This window comes from Cajanus cajan, chromosome 5, assembly GCF_000230855.2.
Source record: "Cajanus cajan strain Asha chromosome 5, NIPB_CcT2T_4, whole genome shotgun sequence".
NCBI lineage: Eukaryota > Viridiplantae > Streptophyta > Magnoliopsida > Fabales > Fabaceae > Cajanus > Cajanus cajan.
Genome location: NC_138521.1, coordinates 47,286,106 through 47,301,293, shown reverse-complemented (window position 1 = coordinate 47,301,293; position 15,188 = coordinate 47,286,106). Strand labels below are relative to the sequence as shown.

Here is a 15,188-nt window from a genome sequence, read left to right as displayed (position 1 = left end):
TAGCGCTTTCAATTCACCCATAATTCAATAATTCAATTTGTTAATTTTTTAATATATTTATCATTTGAATGGTATTTATTTTGTAGTTATATTTAAATCATTGAATGTCTTAATGAGAAAAATTAACATTCTTCTTTTTCTTTTTTTAAAGAAGGGAGAGTAGGAAATATTATTCAGCCAAACCAATATAAATATAATTTAATTGAATTGATTAAGAGATTAAAGAGAAAATAATAAAAATATCAAATCAATTCTAACTAATTAAAGTTAATCAATTTGAATATAGATATATTTGAAATTCAACTCAATTTAACCAATGGCTACCCCTAAAATTATATTGTTCTAAAAATATTTTAATTATATTAAATATAATTATGCAAGACTAATAAAATTTTGTCTCTTTTTTAATTTAAATCTATACTAATAATAAATGATATATCATGTTTTTTGTGTATATAACTTCTGGATAATTTTATCCTTCTAACTTCTATATTATATAATATTTTACTTGTTATAACTATCTAAAAATTATTCAAAACTTTTGATTACTAACTATAAATTATTATTAAATTTTAATTAATTTTATATTTATTTGTTTTAAAATGCATGCAAGCACAAAATACTTTTTATGCTAGTATTTATAACTACAATACATTTATAATTATATATTTGTTGTGTACACAATAAAATATATAAAGAGAGGATAAATTTATTTACTCCAAGAGGAAGGTTTATTTAGAATTACTTCATTCAATAACTTATAGTCTTATACTCTAAATCAAATTTCAAATATTCAACCGTTGAATTTAAAGTTCTTAATACATAGACCAAGTCTTCAAATTTTTAAAAATTTTCAAGACCATTTGATATTTCATTTCATTAATTCAAATCAATATATAAAATAATTTTATAATTATCCATTAATTTAAATTAATAAAATAAAGTATTAAAAGATTTTTAAATTTTTAAAACAAATTTAGACCTAATCTATATAATAAGAACTTTTAAATTCAACAACAATTTAATCATTAAAATTTAATGTAAAATATGAGTTATTGAACGAAATAAATCTAAATAATTTATTATTGGAGTAAATACATCTCTCCTTATATATATATATATATATATATATCACATTGACGTCCACTTATTAGTACAGTCTTATTAAAATGACATATTAGCATCAAAACAATGTTCCCTTATCTAACGTGCAAAATACTTTCCCACTTCATAAAAATGTAAATAATTCAAAAAACAAAAAAAACAAAAAAACAAAAAAAGCATACATGTAAAAGCCTTGTGAAATTCTCTCCCCTCCAACCAGCACTAGTAAAAAGGGGAACAAAATCACATATTTTAAGCGACCGATCAAACAATTTATTCTTTAGACCAGATTACTATTACAACACAGTGCTGAGGAGGTTGGTGAGAATTGTTGGTTTCAGATTCCTTGGACTTTTTATGGATGGATAGCATTAATGGCTTCCAATTCCTCGAGTACATTTTGCATAGAAGGACGTTGGTTAGGACGAGGTTGTAGGCATTTTAGAGTAAGTTGTGCTGCTTGCAATGCTGCTATAGGTGAATATTGACCTTTTATCTTAGCATCCATAATGGTTTTCAACTTTGTTTCGGAGGAAAGAAAAGGCTTGGTCCATTCAACTAGGTTACGCTGCCCTGTTGGGCGATTTACGTCAACTGCCCTCATGCCTGTCAGCATTTCAAGCAGCACTACACCAAACCCATAAACATCACTTTTCACATACAAGTACCCTGTTGAAATATTCAAACAATTCAAAGACGTTTTAGTTTGTGCATGGTCAAAGTATTAGCCTACACTATTGCTTATCTTTAAGGAAATTTTCTGTTTTGGTTCAAAATTAATAAAGGTTTGTTTTCATTGAGGTCCTTTTTCACTTAATTTCTTAGTTTCAGTAATAATGAAAATTTTTCTGTACAAATCTTTGAGATCAAGAAGTCAATTCAAGTGACATTTATGTAATTATATGTGAAAATAGTAAATAAAAACAAAAAAACATTTTCTCAAACCAAACAAATCATTTTTCGCTACATTTTACTTTCACTTTCTTCTTACTTGACATAGCATCTAAACTTGGCTCGTATTATGCCTGGTGAGTAATTAATAAAGTCAAACCATGCATTTAAAGCTGATTTAATTGTCATTATGTGCAGATATATTATTTACCTGTTGCCATATATTCTGGAGCAGCATAACCAGACGTGCCCATGACCCTGGTAGTTACGTGTGATTGTCCTTCAGAAGGCCCCAATTTAGCCAAGCCAAAATCTGAGATTCTTGCATTGTAATTCTGTAGGACAAAATAATCGGTCTTCAAAATGATGAGAAATTTAGCATTAAAATAAATATCAATTTTTGTTACTTAAAAAATATTGTGCATTAATAATATCAATTTTTGTTACTTAAAAAATATTGTGCATTGATATGAGCCTATTTAGATACAAGCTATTTTGAAAGTTTCTCTATCAAAAATAAAGACATATTTTCATTAGAAAAACTCTCGAGCTCTTCTAAGCTTATATGCAAGCAAACTCATTACATTTGCTTTAGCTTCCATCAATTGAAATTTGAAACAAAGGAAAAAGGACTAACAAAAAAATAACTGCTTCCATTGGAAGAAATCAACCAACAAAAGAAACTGACCGCATCGAGTAGTATATGTGAAGCCTTGAAATCTCTGTATATGACTTGTTTTTCAGAGGCGTGCAAGAAAGCTAGAGCCCGAGCTGCACCAATAGCTATTTTAAGCCTGGTGTTCCATGAAAGTGGTTCTGAGTTAGGATTTCCTACTCAGAAACACAACAAAGAAAATGAATTAAACTCAAATTTGTGACATGGAGTTTTCCTTTACTATTTTTATTGTCATTAATTCATACTTCTAAATAGATGATTGTTTAAGCTTCCCTTAGGCATGAACTCGTACACAAGAAGAAGCTTATAATCATCATCCCTGCAGTAACCCAAGAGGTTGACCAGGTTGGGGTGAGAAAGCATTCCTAAAAAGTATACTTCTGACTGCATTTTACAATCAAAGGAAAATTATGTTAAATAATCAGATAGCTAGGTATACTGAATTTGTGCAAAAAGTAGGATTTATCACATGGAAGGTACTCTAATTGTCTTGAAGCTTACACAAAAATATTAAATGCAATATGATAAGTAAACAGCACAACATGATAAAATGATAAACATTTAGCCAAAAGAATGCCTAGTTATGTTTTGGTATTACTCTTTTAGTCTTTTTATTATTAATTTTTTAATATGATTCTTTAATTGTGAAAATATATGCATGTTTTCACCATAAATGTTAGGCAAAGGTCTGTTGTACATGACCTGCCACTCTAAAATCCCTTGCATGCTGCCCGGTCTCAACTTTTTTATGGCAACAACCTTTCCAAAACCTGCCCTGACAGGGGCTAGGGTCTTCTCATCCAGCCATCCCTTGTAAACAACGCCAAAACCACCCTCACCAACCACTGTGTCATGCCTAAAATTCTTTGTTGCAGATTTCAGCTCCGCATAACTAAACACCTTCAATTTTTCATGGATAGCTTCAATGACTTCCAATTCCTCAAGTACATCTTTCATAGAAGGACGTTTGTTAGGGTGAGGTTCTAGGCATTTTAGAGTAAGTTGTGCTGCTTGCCATGCTGCCTTGGGTGAATATTGATATTCTATCTTAGCATCCATGATGGTTTTCAATTTTCTTTTGGAGACAAGAAAAGGCTTTGCCCATTCAACTAGGTTGTGCTGGCCTGCTGGCCGATCTGTGTCAATTGCCTGCATGCCTGTCAGCATTTCTAGTAGCACTACACCAAATCCGTACACATCACTCTTCACATACAAGTGCCCTGATGAATATTGATACATTTCAAAGCCATGTTAGTTTTTGTTCAAAGCCATGTTAGTTTTTGTTCAAAGCCATGTTAGTTTTTGGAGTGTCAAATGATTAAACTACAGTATTATAGTAAGGCCAGCTTGGTTTAAGAAAACTGTCTGATTTCATTTCCTGTTTTTATTGATAATTACAAAAAAGTTTATATGTTGCTTTGTTTTAACTCTCTTTCCTATTTTCAGAAAGAGTGAAAACAACACAAATCGTGTTTTAACTGTTTCTTGTACAAGTATTTCAAATCAAGAAACCTTATGTTGTATGGCATTTTAGTAATCATGTATGGAAACAGGAAATGAAGATGAAAAAGATCTTCTCAAATCAAACAAACCTTTTGTTTTTTTGTTTACTTTGCTTCCATTTCCTTCTTACTTGCAAAGCATGTAATATTTGTAAGATAATTATGTCTTATGTGAGAAACATGTGATGTATAAATGGACTAATAAATAAATAATTAAATAATTAGGGACTAAATCATAAATGGACTTAATAAAACAGTTTTGAAAATAATTATTATTTGATAGGAATAACAATTTTTAAGGGTTATAAATATCCACTGAAACAAGGTCCACATCTCTCACAGAAAGTATTCTCTCAAACCCTAGCTATCACGGAAGATAGAGAGACTAAAAAAAAGAGTCAAAGGGAGTAAAATCTTTATTCTCTTCTCAAGAAGATCAAAGTACTCTAGGAATCAAAGGAGATTTTCATAATAGAGAATGATGGAATCACACTTAGGCCAAGAAGACCAAGAGGTCATATATTGAAGGAGGCAAGAGAAATGGGTTAATTTTGAAAACCATAAGAGGAGTGAGACTACTTTTGGGTCTTAGCTCCTAAATTTTTATTAGTATAGGATTTATTCTTATTTTTGCCTTTGTCTTTAATTTCTTATTTTACCCTTATATTTTGGGTACCTTAGACATAAGATTTATTTTTCTTATATTTCCTATTTTACCCTTGTATTTTGGGGTGTCTTAGTTATACGATTTATTTTTACTTGTATTTCTCATTTTATCCTTGTATTATGGGAGTGTCTTAGATTATAAAATTTTATTTTATAGCTAGGGTATTTTATTAAGGTTGGAAACTAGGCCTAGACATTTTTTCGGTGACATTGGATTTATTTTTGGACTTGGCAAGGCTTAGGCCCAAGTGGAGGGCACCTAGGTTGCATGGTCTTATCATGCACCTAAATGTAGCTTAACCAAACCCAAAGATTTCATCCTTGACCACTAAGTAGCATCTAAGGTTAATTTAGGTTTCATTTAAAGTGCATTTGGATTGCATTACTTGGCCATGCACTCTCAAATGTAACCCTAAATGCATCCTCCCTTCTATAAATACCCTAGACTAGCCTCCTTGTAAATACTTTGGAAATTAATATAGAGTGAGCCTTTTGTGCCTTTATATTTTCCTTAGTCTCTCTTGGTCATTTTTGGCCAAGAACCCTACCTATCTCCACCTTGAGTAAAAACCCTAGGAGTGGCCTTCATCTACCTTGGAGTGAGCCAAATCCTAGAGTACCTCTCAAGCATTCCATCAAACACCTTCTATCCTTCCTCTATTTTCGGTCACCACCACCATCCAAGGCTAGGCCTTTGAAGAACTATGATCCGTGTAGTCTAGGAGTCCTCTCATTGATCATCCTTCTTCCATCAATGCTAGGAGGTCTTTTATCATGTGGTATCTAGAGCCAAAAGTTCTTCAAGGGTAATTTCTAGTTTATTTTCAATTCCGGTCATGTCTTTGTGTCTTCTTGATTGTCTAAAATGTTATGCTAAAAAGGATCATCATCTTGCCATATCTTCATGATCCATATTTCTTCTTTCATGTGTTGATTCATGCTACATTCGTTCTTGTGAATCATCTTGGTGTTTTAGGCTTCTTTGCTTAAACTTCTACCATTTTCTTTTCAAGTTTGAGTTGCTGAAAATTTTGGGTTGCATGTGAAACATTGATGAAATGATATATTTTGCTTTTTAATCCATCTGGTTATGTCATTAACTTGTCTCTTTTGAACCCATCTTGAAAGAATTCCAAGTATTCATGCTTAAACATTGAAATGATCAAAAAAAATGACATGCATGCCACTTGTTTGATGAAATGGTCGTGAGTCTCTAGTGTGCTTTAGAGAGTCAATCATGCATGCTAATTAGTTCTAGCATGTTCTACATCCCTTAAATATCATGTGTGATTAATTTCTTTGCACATACTTGCTTAAAATTTTCGTTCATTTTGCGTATTCCCTTATGCACTTGATATGCCTATATATTGTTTGATGATTTGAGCAAGAGAGTGAATTTTATGTGCACATTTTACTGCTGGACATTTACACATTAAAAGTTTTAAAAATCACTGAAGTTATTGTCTCATTAAGCCATCATAAGATATTAAAAGGATACTCCTAAAATTATTGCTAAACCATTTTTGGACACAAGTGTAAAACCCAAGCAAAGGAAGGATTTTAGTATAAAATTCAAAACAAAAAAAAAGACAAGTGGTTGGACCTTGACATCAAAACCGAGGCTTAGTCAAGCATAAAAAGAACAAAAAAATTAAAAACAAGTAAAAAAGGGAACCTTTGCTAGACTTGTAAACTTTGGGACAAAATTTTCCTACCTTAGCAATGGAGTTAATCTTGGATCTTTGAACAAAAAATTGTATGGCTGTATGAAACCTTTTTAATCAAACATATTAAGTGCATTATTCATTTTAGACCTATTTGATTAAATTTCATTCTAGTGTCATTCTAGGACTTAATCTTTTGAGTGCTTGCCTTTCTTTAATGTGCCTTAATTTTAGTTTTGTGTCTTCTTTCTATTCTTAAGTTTGTCACATCAATCTCCACTTGAGTTTAGCCTTTTTAATTGTGCCTTTTTAGTTTTTATTCCTTGGCCTCTTGTACTCTTGGTTTGGTTTCTTCTTGGCCTAGGTGAGGAAAACTTCTAAACACCACACATTCTTGGTGGATTGAGCGGAGGGGCTATCCAAATTTTTTTCCAAGGTGCTTTGCTGGAATTCACAAAAACCTAAGAGAGCAAACACCAAAGGAGAAGACTAACTTGATTTGTTCATTGTGAAGGAATCAAATTGGAGACTAGAAGACCAAAGTTTCTTTAAATTTCTTCATTGTGCAATTTGCGGCCACTTGTATTTTTGGCCTTTGTTTTCTTTTCTTTTTGGTTTGTAATTGGCCTTTCTAATAAGTAGTTTTAGAGTAATTTGAGTAGTGCTTGTGGGAGTGACTTGAATACCACCAAGGTCACTTCAAGCTCCCAACCTAGGGAATCCGACTACCACATGCTTTAATTGCTTTCCTTGCATGCTTTATTGCTTTGGTAGTATAATTGCTTAGGATCTTTTACTTTGCTTATTTTTGTTTAGAAGGCTTCATTTTTTCCTACTAGGGAGTCGTGCACACACACACACACTCAATTTTTGTGCAAAAATTGTTTTGTAAGAAAAGTGTAAGAGGGCTTAGTGATTTTTACTTGAAAAGGCTTGGTTTTTAAGTGATTCCTTGTAGTCCACCTCCCTTGACAGTTCAATTTGTACACTTAGGCCTTTTTATACTAATCTTGCACCTTAAAACAATTGTGAAAATCCTTTATCACTCACTCTTTATGAAAATCTTCAAACACTTTTGAGAAAACCTTTCTTGAACAAAGATGAGTGATCATTCATATCATTCTAGTGTGTATATGCATAACTCTCATAGTAGTAGACCTAGTGTTAGAGATGAACTTAGGGATTTAAAAAAGTACCTAATAAAAAAAGAAGAGGAAAACATAAAAGGAGGGGAAGAAATTAGAAAGAGGGAAAAAGAAAATGCAAAGAATAATGAAGAAATAAGACAATTACTTGCAAAATTAGTTGAGGGGAGAGAAACTAGTGGATCCAAACTTAAGGTTGTTCCAACTGGGTCTCAAATAGCCAAAGGGGTTAGAACCCCTAAGAGTAGGCATGAGGAAGAACTTAGAAGAAAAGAAAATACAAATGATAAAGAAAGAAAAAAAGAAAAGTATAAAGAGGGTTAAAGAGTGGTTAGAAAAAGAAAAAAAAACAACCAACACTCTTAACAAAGAGTAAGGAGGATAATATTTCTTCCAAAGGGCTTATGTTTAAAGAGAGTCACTTTACCATTGAAAATGATTTAAAAAAGACTCTCTTCATTCATCAAGACCTTAACTTTTTCTCTCATGTTGCCACTAGTCATGAAGTGGAGGTTCAAAAACAAGTCATTTTTAAAGAAAAAGAATCTCAACTTCAAGAATTAGTGAAGTAGTGGACTTCACTTAGTCCTACTTCTTGTGCTACTTCCTTGGTAGTGCCCAAGGTAGATAAGTCTTCTTTCTTTAAGACTCTTTCTACTTTAGTTGTCTTCATAAAGCACCCAACTGTTGGTTTGTATGGTTTGTTGGATACATCTCTTGGTGTCGTATTTCCTATGTTTGATCTTAAGGGAAGTTCTAACTTATTTGAACTTAACTTGACTATTACCCTACAAGACAAACTTAAATTATATGAGTCTTCTAGACTCCTCTTAACACCATTTTCTCGTATGTATCTAACAAATAATGCAATACAAAGTTGTTTAGGTAAATTTTTAGCTAAGTTTTCTTTATTTTCAAAGACATACCTAGGTCACTACATTGGGTACCTCCAACAAGATATTTTAGTTCTTAGGACTAACGCTTTAATGTGCTATAATTTTAGTCTTTTTACCTTTTTAGGCTTTAATTATACACCTAGACTTCAGTATGATGGAATCACACTAAGGCCAAGAAGACCAAGAGGTGATATATTGAAGGAGGCAAGAGGAATGGGTTAGTTTTGAAAACCATAAGAGGAGTGGGACTACTTTTGGGCCTTAGCTCCTAAGTTTTTATTAGTATAGGATTTATTCTTATTTTTGCTCTTGTCTTTAATTTCCTATTTTACCCTTGTATTTTGGGTACCTTAGACATAGGATTTATTTTTCTTATATTTCCTATTTTACCCTTGTATTTTGGGGTGTCATAGTCATATGATTTATTTTTACTTGTATTTCTCATTTTACCCTTGTATTATGGGGGTGTCTTAGATTATAGGATTTTATTTTATAGCTAAGGTATTTTATTAAGGTTGGAAACTAGGCCTAGACATGTTTTTTTGGTGACATTGGATTTATTTTTGGACTTGGCAAGGCTTAGGCCCAAGTGGAGGGAACCTAGGTTGCATGGTCTTATCATGCACCTAAATGTAGCTTAACTAAATCCAAAGATTCCATCCTTGGCCACCAAGTAGCATCTAAGGTTAAGTTAGGTTTCATTTGAAGTGCATTTGGATTGCATTACTTGGCCATGCACTCTCAAATGTAACCCTAAATGCATCCTTCCTTCTATAAATACCCTAGGCTAGCCTCCTTGTAAATACTTTGGAAATTAATATAGAGTAAGTCTTTTGTGCCTTTATATTTTCCTTAGTCTCTCTTGGTCATTTTTGGCCAAGAATCTTACCTATCTCCACCTTGAGTAAAAACCCTAGGAGTGGCCTTCATCTACCTTGGAGTGAGCCAAATCCTAGAGTACCTCTCAAGCATTCCATCAAACACCTTCTATCCTTCCTCTATTTTCGGTCACCACCACCATCCATGGTTAGGCCTTTGAAGATGTTAGAAAAATTCTTAGAACTAGGAATCATAACAATTCAAAGAACAAGAGTGAATAGGGATACCTATATGAGAAAGGAATCCGAAGAGAGTACTATTATTGAATGAGTTTAATACAGAAAGGTTACAAGAATACATGCGAAATCCCTCTGTCCTGCAGCTATTTAAACTCTAACTTCCTCTCCAAACAGTTTTAACAACTAACTGACTTGCTGACTCAGCAAGGATACAAGTCCCAATTTATTATTCTAAAAATTCTTCATAACAGAAGAACTATGATCCATGTAGGAGTCCTCTCATTGATCATCCTTCTTCCATCAATGCTAGGAGGTCTTCCATCAGAGAAAGGTACATATTACTTTTTTATTATTATGTGAGGATCATGAATTTCAAAAATGCTTTTAATTTTCTATAATTGATGTATTAGAAAATCATAAAACTTACAATATTGGCTAACATTTTGCCTTGTGAGATAATAATAAAGTCAAAACATACATTTAAAGTTGATTTAATTGCCAAATATGTGCAGATATATTATTTACCTGTTGCCACAAATTCTGGAGCAGCATAACCATACGTGCCAATGACCCTGGTAGTTACATGTGATTGTCCCCCAGCAGGCCCCAATTTAGCCAACCCAAAATCTGTGATTTTTGCAATGTAATTCTGTAGGTTAAAAGTCACAAAAGACTCGGTCATCAAAATGATATGAGGAAATTTAGCATTAAATAAATATCAACTTTTGTTACTTCAAAAATATTTTTCATTCATAACATCATGTAACATGCTTCAACAAGTCAATGGGTCCAGTATTGGCAGAATATAAAAAAAGAACAAAGACATTGAACCTTTCAGTTGATATTCTATTGACAGACTAAGTTTTCATACCCTTCCAATGAGTTTGGTTAATGGGATCAAAATCCATTAACTGTCTTTTCATCACAACTAGATATGACATTTGCTTTAGCTCCCATGAATTGAAACAAGGGAAAAGGTAGACTAACCAAAAAGTAACTGGTTCCACCGAAAGAAAACAACCAACAAAAGTAACTGACCTTATCAAGGAGTATATGTGAGGACTTGAAATCTCTAAATATGACTTGTTTTTCGGAGGCATGCAAGAAAGCTAGCGCCCGAGCTGCACCAATAGCTATTTTAAGCCTGGTGTTCCAAGAAAGTGTTTCTAAGTTAAGATTTCCTGCTCAGAAACACGACAAAGAAAATGAATTAAACTTAAATTCTTGACAAGGAGTTTTCCTTGACTATTTTTATTGTCTTCAATTCATACTTCTGAACAGATGATTGTTTAAGCTTCCCTTAGGCATGAACTCGTACACAAGAAGAAGCTCATCATCATCCCAACAGTAACCCAATAGCTTGATCAGGTTGGGGTGAGTAAGATTTCCTAAAAAGTTTACTTCTGACTGCATCTTCCAATCAACAGAAAATCATTTTAAACAATCAAATAGCCAGACTGAATTTGTGCAAACAGTAGAATTTATCACATGAAAGGTACTCTAATTGTGTTGAAGGTTACACTATAATAGGCAATTGACAAGCAAAACCACAAGACAGAATGATAAACATTTAGCCAAAGAATGCTTAATTATGCTTTGGCATTACTCTTTAGTTTTTCTATTTTTTTAAATTTGTTCAACTTAGTCTTTCTCTTGTTAAAATCATTAACATTATTGTTTAATTGTGAAAATATATGCACGTTTTCACTAACAATGTTAAGCTAAGGTCTGTTATACATGACCTGCCATTCTTCAAAGCCTTGCGTGCTTTCGGGGTTCAACTTTTTGATGGCAACGGCCATTCCAAAACCAGAGTTGGGTCTGGCAGGGGAGAGGGTCTTCTCATTTAACCATCCCTTGAAAACTTGGCCAAGACCACCCTTACCGACCACTGTGTCAGGGCTAAAATTGTTTGTTGCAGATTTGAGCTCCTCGTAACTGAACACCTTCATGTTCGGCCATTTCAGAATTCGGTCTTCAGTGCTTGGTGAACCTGAAAACAGAGGAATCGAAACCATCATGGAAGAAATCGAATTCGAGGAAACGGGAACGACCCATGTTGCGTGTTGGGGTGAATTTAGAAAGGGTGGAGAAAAGTTGAAGACTTGCCTGAACATTGAGAGAGGTTGGGGGAAGAGGAGTGAGGTGCCGAGGCAGAGGAGAAGCTGAGACCCATGCAACTGTTACTGTGACGAAGCTCTCTTTTGCTTCTCAGATGACTTGACTGACCAAATTGACCCACAGAAGATGGCCGGTGGAATTGATGGGAAATGGATTCGTCAATTCACAGATGAATATAGATCGTTCACATTTTAATATTTTAAATTGATTTTAGTATTGAGGAAGGGCGATTAATTAAATTGGTAAAAAAATAATTTAAAAAAAAAGACTATGAACCAAGTATTAAAATAATGCTATTTTAAAATATATTGTGAAAGTGTGATTGTTTAGTTAAGAGCCATCACAAAAATTAGAATTTTTTACATAAATATTATTTTTTTTTAAAAAATTACTCAATTAACTACTGTGCAGCTTTATTTACAGGTGAGTCACTAATTGGCTCTATGATTAAGTTAAAGTGGTTAAGAGATAATATGTTAGAATTACCAGAGGAGTCATCTCAAGAACAACTTGATGCACATTGTAGATCATATATATTAGGTTTAATAGGAGGTGTTTTGATGCCTGACAAAACAGGCAATAAAGTATATCTTATGTATTTATCTTTATTAATAAATCTTAGAAGAACAAGACGATATAGTTGGGGGTCGGCTTGTTTAACTATGTTATATAGGGAAATGTGTAGAGCTACAAATGTTAGTAGCAAAACAATGGGTGGTTGTGCATCTCTGTTACAGTCTTGGGCATGGCATCGCATGCCATATATTGCGCCTATTTCCAGGTTATCAGCATCATTCCCTCTAGTCTGTAAATGGAGCGGGGACAGAGTTTTAAACTTTCAAAATGTACCTCATAATGATGTTGTTCTCTAATATCCATCTCTGTTCTAATCCTGGTGGACTTTGGTCGACCCTTCGAAGTTCTCTTCAGTTCTGGATTTGGCCACAAAGTTAGACCAGTGTAAGTAGGTCAATAATCTTCATGTCGAAGCTCTCCAAACTATCCTTCGTATACCTTTGCAACTTGTTGTAAGGTATATATGGGAGATATGTACCTTTCATAGTCATGATGTGCATGTAAGTATGAAGCAAGTACATGTGAGCAAGGGATATGAACTTTTTGGAACTTGCCACAATCACACCACAATTCATCAAGCCTTACCGCAAATCTCCCAGCTGGTCAAACTTCTCTCGAATGTTGCGTTTCTTCCACTAGAAATCTACTGCTTGATCTGTCAAAGCTGATAACTCTATGAGTATTTGCCTTAGACTGTGCATCTTGAATAGTTTTATTTGCAATTTTCGAGTAGACATGTCCTGCATTAATCATTGCGCCCACTTACGTACCTCTTTGAACGAAAAACTTGTTGCAACGAGTGTATGTGGCCATTACCATGGAACAAATTGGCAAATTTCGTGTTTTCTTCAATACGGAATTAATTGACTCAGCTAGGTTTGTTGTCATGTGTCCCCAACGTCGTCCATTGTCCCATGCTAGTGTCCATTTTTCCCTATGAATGTTGTCTAACCATTGAGCTGCTTCAACATTAGTATCTCTTACTATGTTGTAATAGTAAAAGAATCTAGGTTCAGTCATCCCGTAGGCTGCAAAAAAAATATTATTAAATAATTAAAAGTAATAATCAAATGCTTTAAAAAAAGTAATGATAAACTTACCCATATTGACGACATCCTTCTTTAGTGCTGCATTTTTGAATCGTCGCATGAAATTTTGTGCAATATGTCGAATACAATAGACATGGACAGAATTGTTTTCCGTCCAGCCACTTCCATTTCTTGAGTATGCACTTCGAATAGCTTCATGACGATCAGAAATAAGGCACAACCCATCTTGCGGTGTTACATACCGCCTCAAGTTCTTCAGAAAAAAAAACCATGCATCGCTAGTTTCACCTTTAACAACAGCAAATGCAATAGGAATTATGTTGTTGCGACCATCTTGCGCAACTGCGACCAATAGTGTACCTTTGTATCTCCCGTATAAAAAGGTACCATCCACTTGTACAATTGGTTTGCAGAAGGCAAAACCATCAATGCATGGTTTAAAGGTCCAAAATAACCTTTTGAAGATAACACTCCCCTCGTCCAATAATTCACCTTGGTAAGCCGGTTGCGTATTTAATTTCCAAATAAAACCTGGAACATACATTTGCATTGCTTGCAACATACCTGGTAATTTGTTGTACAACTCCTCCCAGTTTCCAAAGATATTCTCAATGGCATGTTGCTTGGCCAACCATCCCTTTCTGTAACTAATTGTATGACCCATGGTGGACTTGATGTGGGCTATGATGGTTGAAATGGATGCCGATGGATCAACCTCAATAATTTCACCAATGCTTTGAGCAATCATTTGTGATCCCAATTTATTATGATCTTAGGAGATAAGTGGGGAAACACATGTGTGGGGGACCTCAAGGATCATGATTTCCCAATGTTGTTCCCTGGTGCGCAATATACCACGACATCTCCAAGCACAATCGTGGTGAACGCATTCCGTAACAAGCCTACTACTGCTTGAGTTTTTAACCTTGTAAGTGCAATGGTTGACAATGTGAAATCTATTTATGGCATCCTGCATTTGTTCTTTTGTTTGGAAGCGTTGGCCAATAAATAGTGTTCCAGGTGGATACACAACCATATCACGCTCCAACAAATGGCTATACTCACTGTCTTGTTTGATTTCATTGGGAAACTCTAAAAAGTGTGGAGGTGGGTTGTATATGGCTACTGGTTGTGGTTGTAGTGGTGGATTATTTGGAATTGGGAGGGTTTCTTCATCATCATGTTCATGTGCAGAGAGAATTTCGTCTTCGTCCTCGCTAAAAGGATCAAAGACATTTTATGTTGGGAGACCAACAACAACATCATCTTCAATGTTGGTTTCAACATTGGGTTGAGAAGCAGAAGGTCTAGCTTGCTCAAATGGCTGAGAAGGTATTTGATTAAGGTCCATGATTGGACCACTTAAAAGCTGTGTGTATGACTCAATGTTGTAGTTGGAGGGGATATCATAAGAAGGGCCAGATGGGTTAGTGTACTGGTAACTTTGATAAACTTCGTAAGGTGAACGTGAAGGTGAAACTTGTGGTGCATGTGATTCAACTGTAGTAAATGTAGCATATAATTCAATACCTGATTGAAGTTGATTAGAATCGTGAACATTGAAAAGTGCCTCAACGTCTTCATCATCCGTCAACTCAACACAGGTATAGTTACTAACCCCTGGGCCAAGTCTAATAGGGTACCGAAAATGTATGCTAGCCACCCTCTCAGAATCTTGTCGATGTAGCTTTCTATGGATGACTCTTTGAAGCCTTTCTAGAGTAATTCCTCTGTTGATACGAACTAATTTTGCAGATGGAGAAGAGAAGGTGATTCCTTCATTCGGACATTGGTTAATGGAACCATCAGAATGAACAATAACGTAGATTGAAGAAGCCAT

The 15,188-nt window shown here is 34.2% G+C and overlaps 2 protein-coding genes across 2 annotated transcripts; both read right to left on the bottom strand.

Annotated features, from left to right (window-relative positions):
• Window positions 1-1,177: 1,177 nt before the first annotated feature.
• LOC109808372 (serine/threonine-protein kinase PBL35) lies at window positions 1,178-11,893 on the bottom strand. The gene is made up of 10 exons (XM_083075272.1): window positions 11,712-11,893; window positions 11,345-11,595; window positions 10,874-11,009; window positions 10,641-10,783; window positions 10,128-10,251; window positions 3,374-3,891; window positions 2,917-3,055; window positions 2,684-2,826; window positions 2,207-2,330; window positions 1,178-1,773 (listed from the first exon to the last, which is right to left on the bottom strand). The coding sequence occupies exons 1-10, from the start codon at window positions 11,776-11,778 to the stop codon at window positions 1,460-1,462; spliced, it is 1,959 nt and encodes a 652-aa protein (XP_082931398.1). The 5' UTR covers window positions 11,779-11,893; the 3' UTR covers window positions 1,178-1,459.
• Window positions 11,894-14,120: 2,227 nt separating this feature from the next.
• LOC145958028 (uncharacterized) lies at window positions 14,121-15,188 on the bottom strand. The gene is made up of 2 exons (XM_083074480.1): window positions 14,600-15,188; window positions 14,121-14,518 (listed from the first exon to the last, which is right to left on the bottom strand). The coding sequence occupies exons 1-2, from the start codon at window positions 15,186-15,188 to the stop codon at window positions 14,121-14,123; spliced, it is 987 nt and encodes a 328-aa protein (XP_082930606.1).

Coding starts and splice junctions, on each gene's coding strand:
- LOC109808372 (XM_083075272.1), bottom strand. CDS start 11,778: ATGGGTCTCAGCTTCTCCTCTGCCTCGGCACCTCACTCCTCTTCCCCC. Junction 11,010..11,344: donor AAGGCTTTGAAGAATGGCAG/GTCATGTATAAC, acceptor TGGAAGATGCAG/TCAGAAGTAAACTTTTTAGG. Junction 2,827..2,916: donor AAACAATCATCTATTTAGAA/GTATGAATTAAT, acceptor GTTTCTGAGTAG/GAAATCCTAACTCAGAACCA.
- LOC145958028 (XM_083074480.1), bottom strand. CDS start 15,188: ATGGCTTCTTCAATCTACGTTATTGTTCATTCTGATGGTTCCATTAAC. Junction 14,519..14,599: donor TGAAGATGATGTTGTTGTTG/GTCTCCCAACAT, acceptor ATGATGATGAAG/AAACCCTCCCAATTCCAAAT.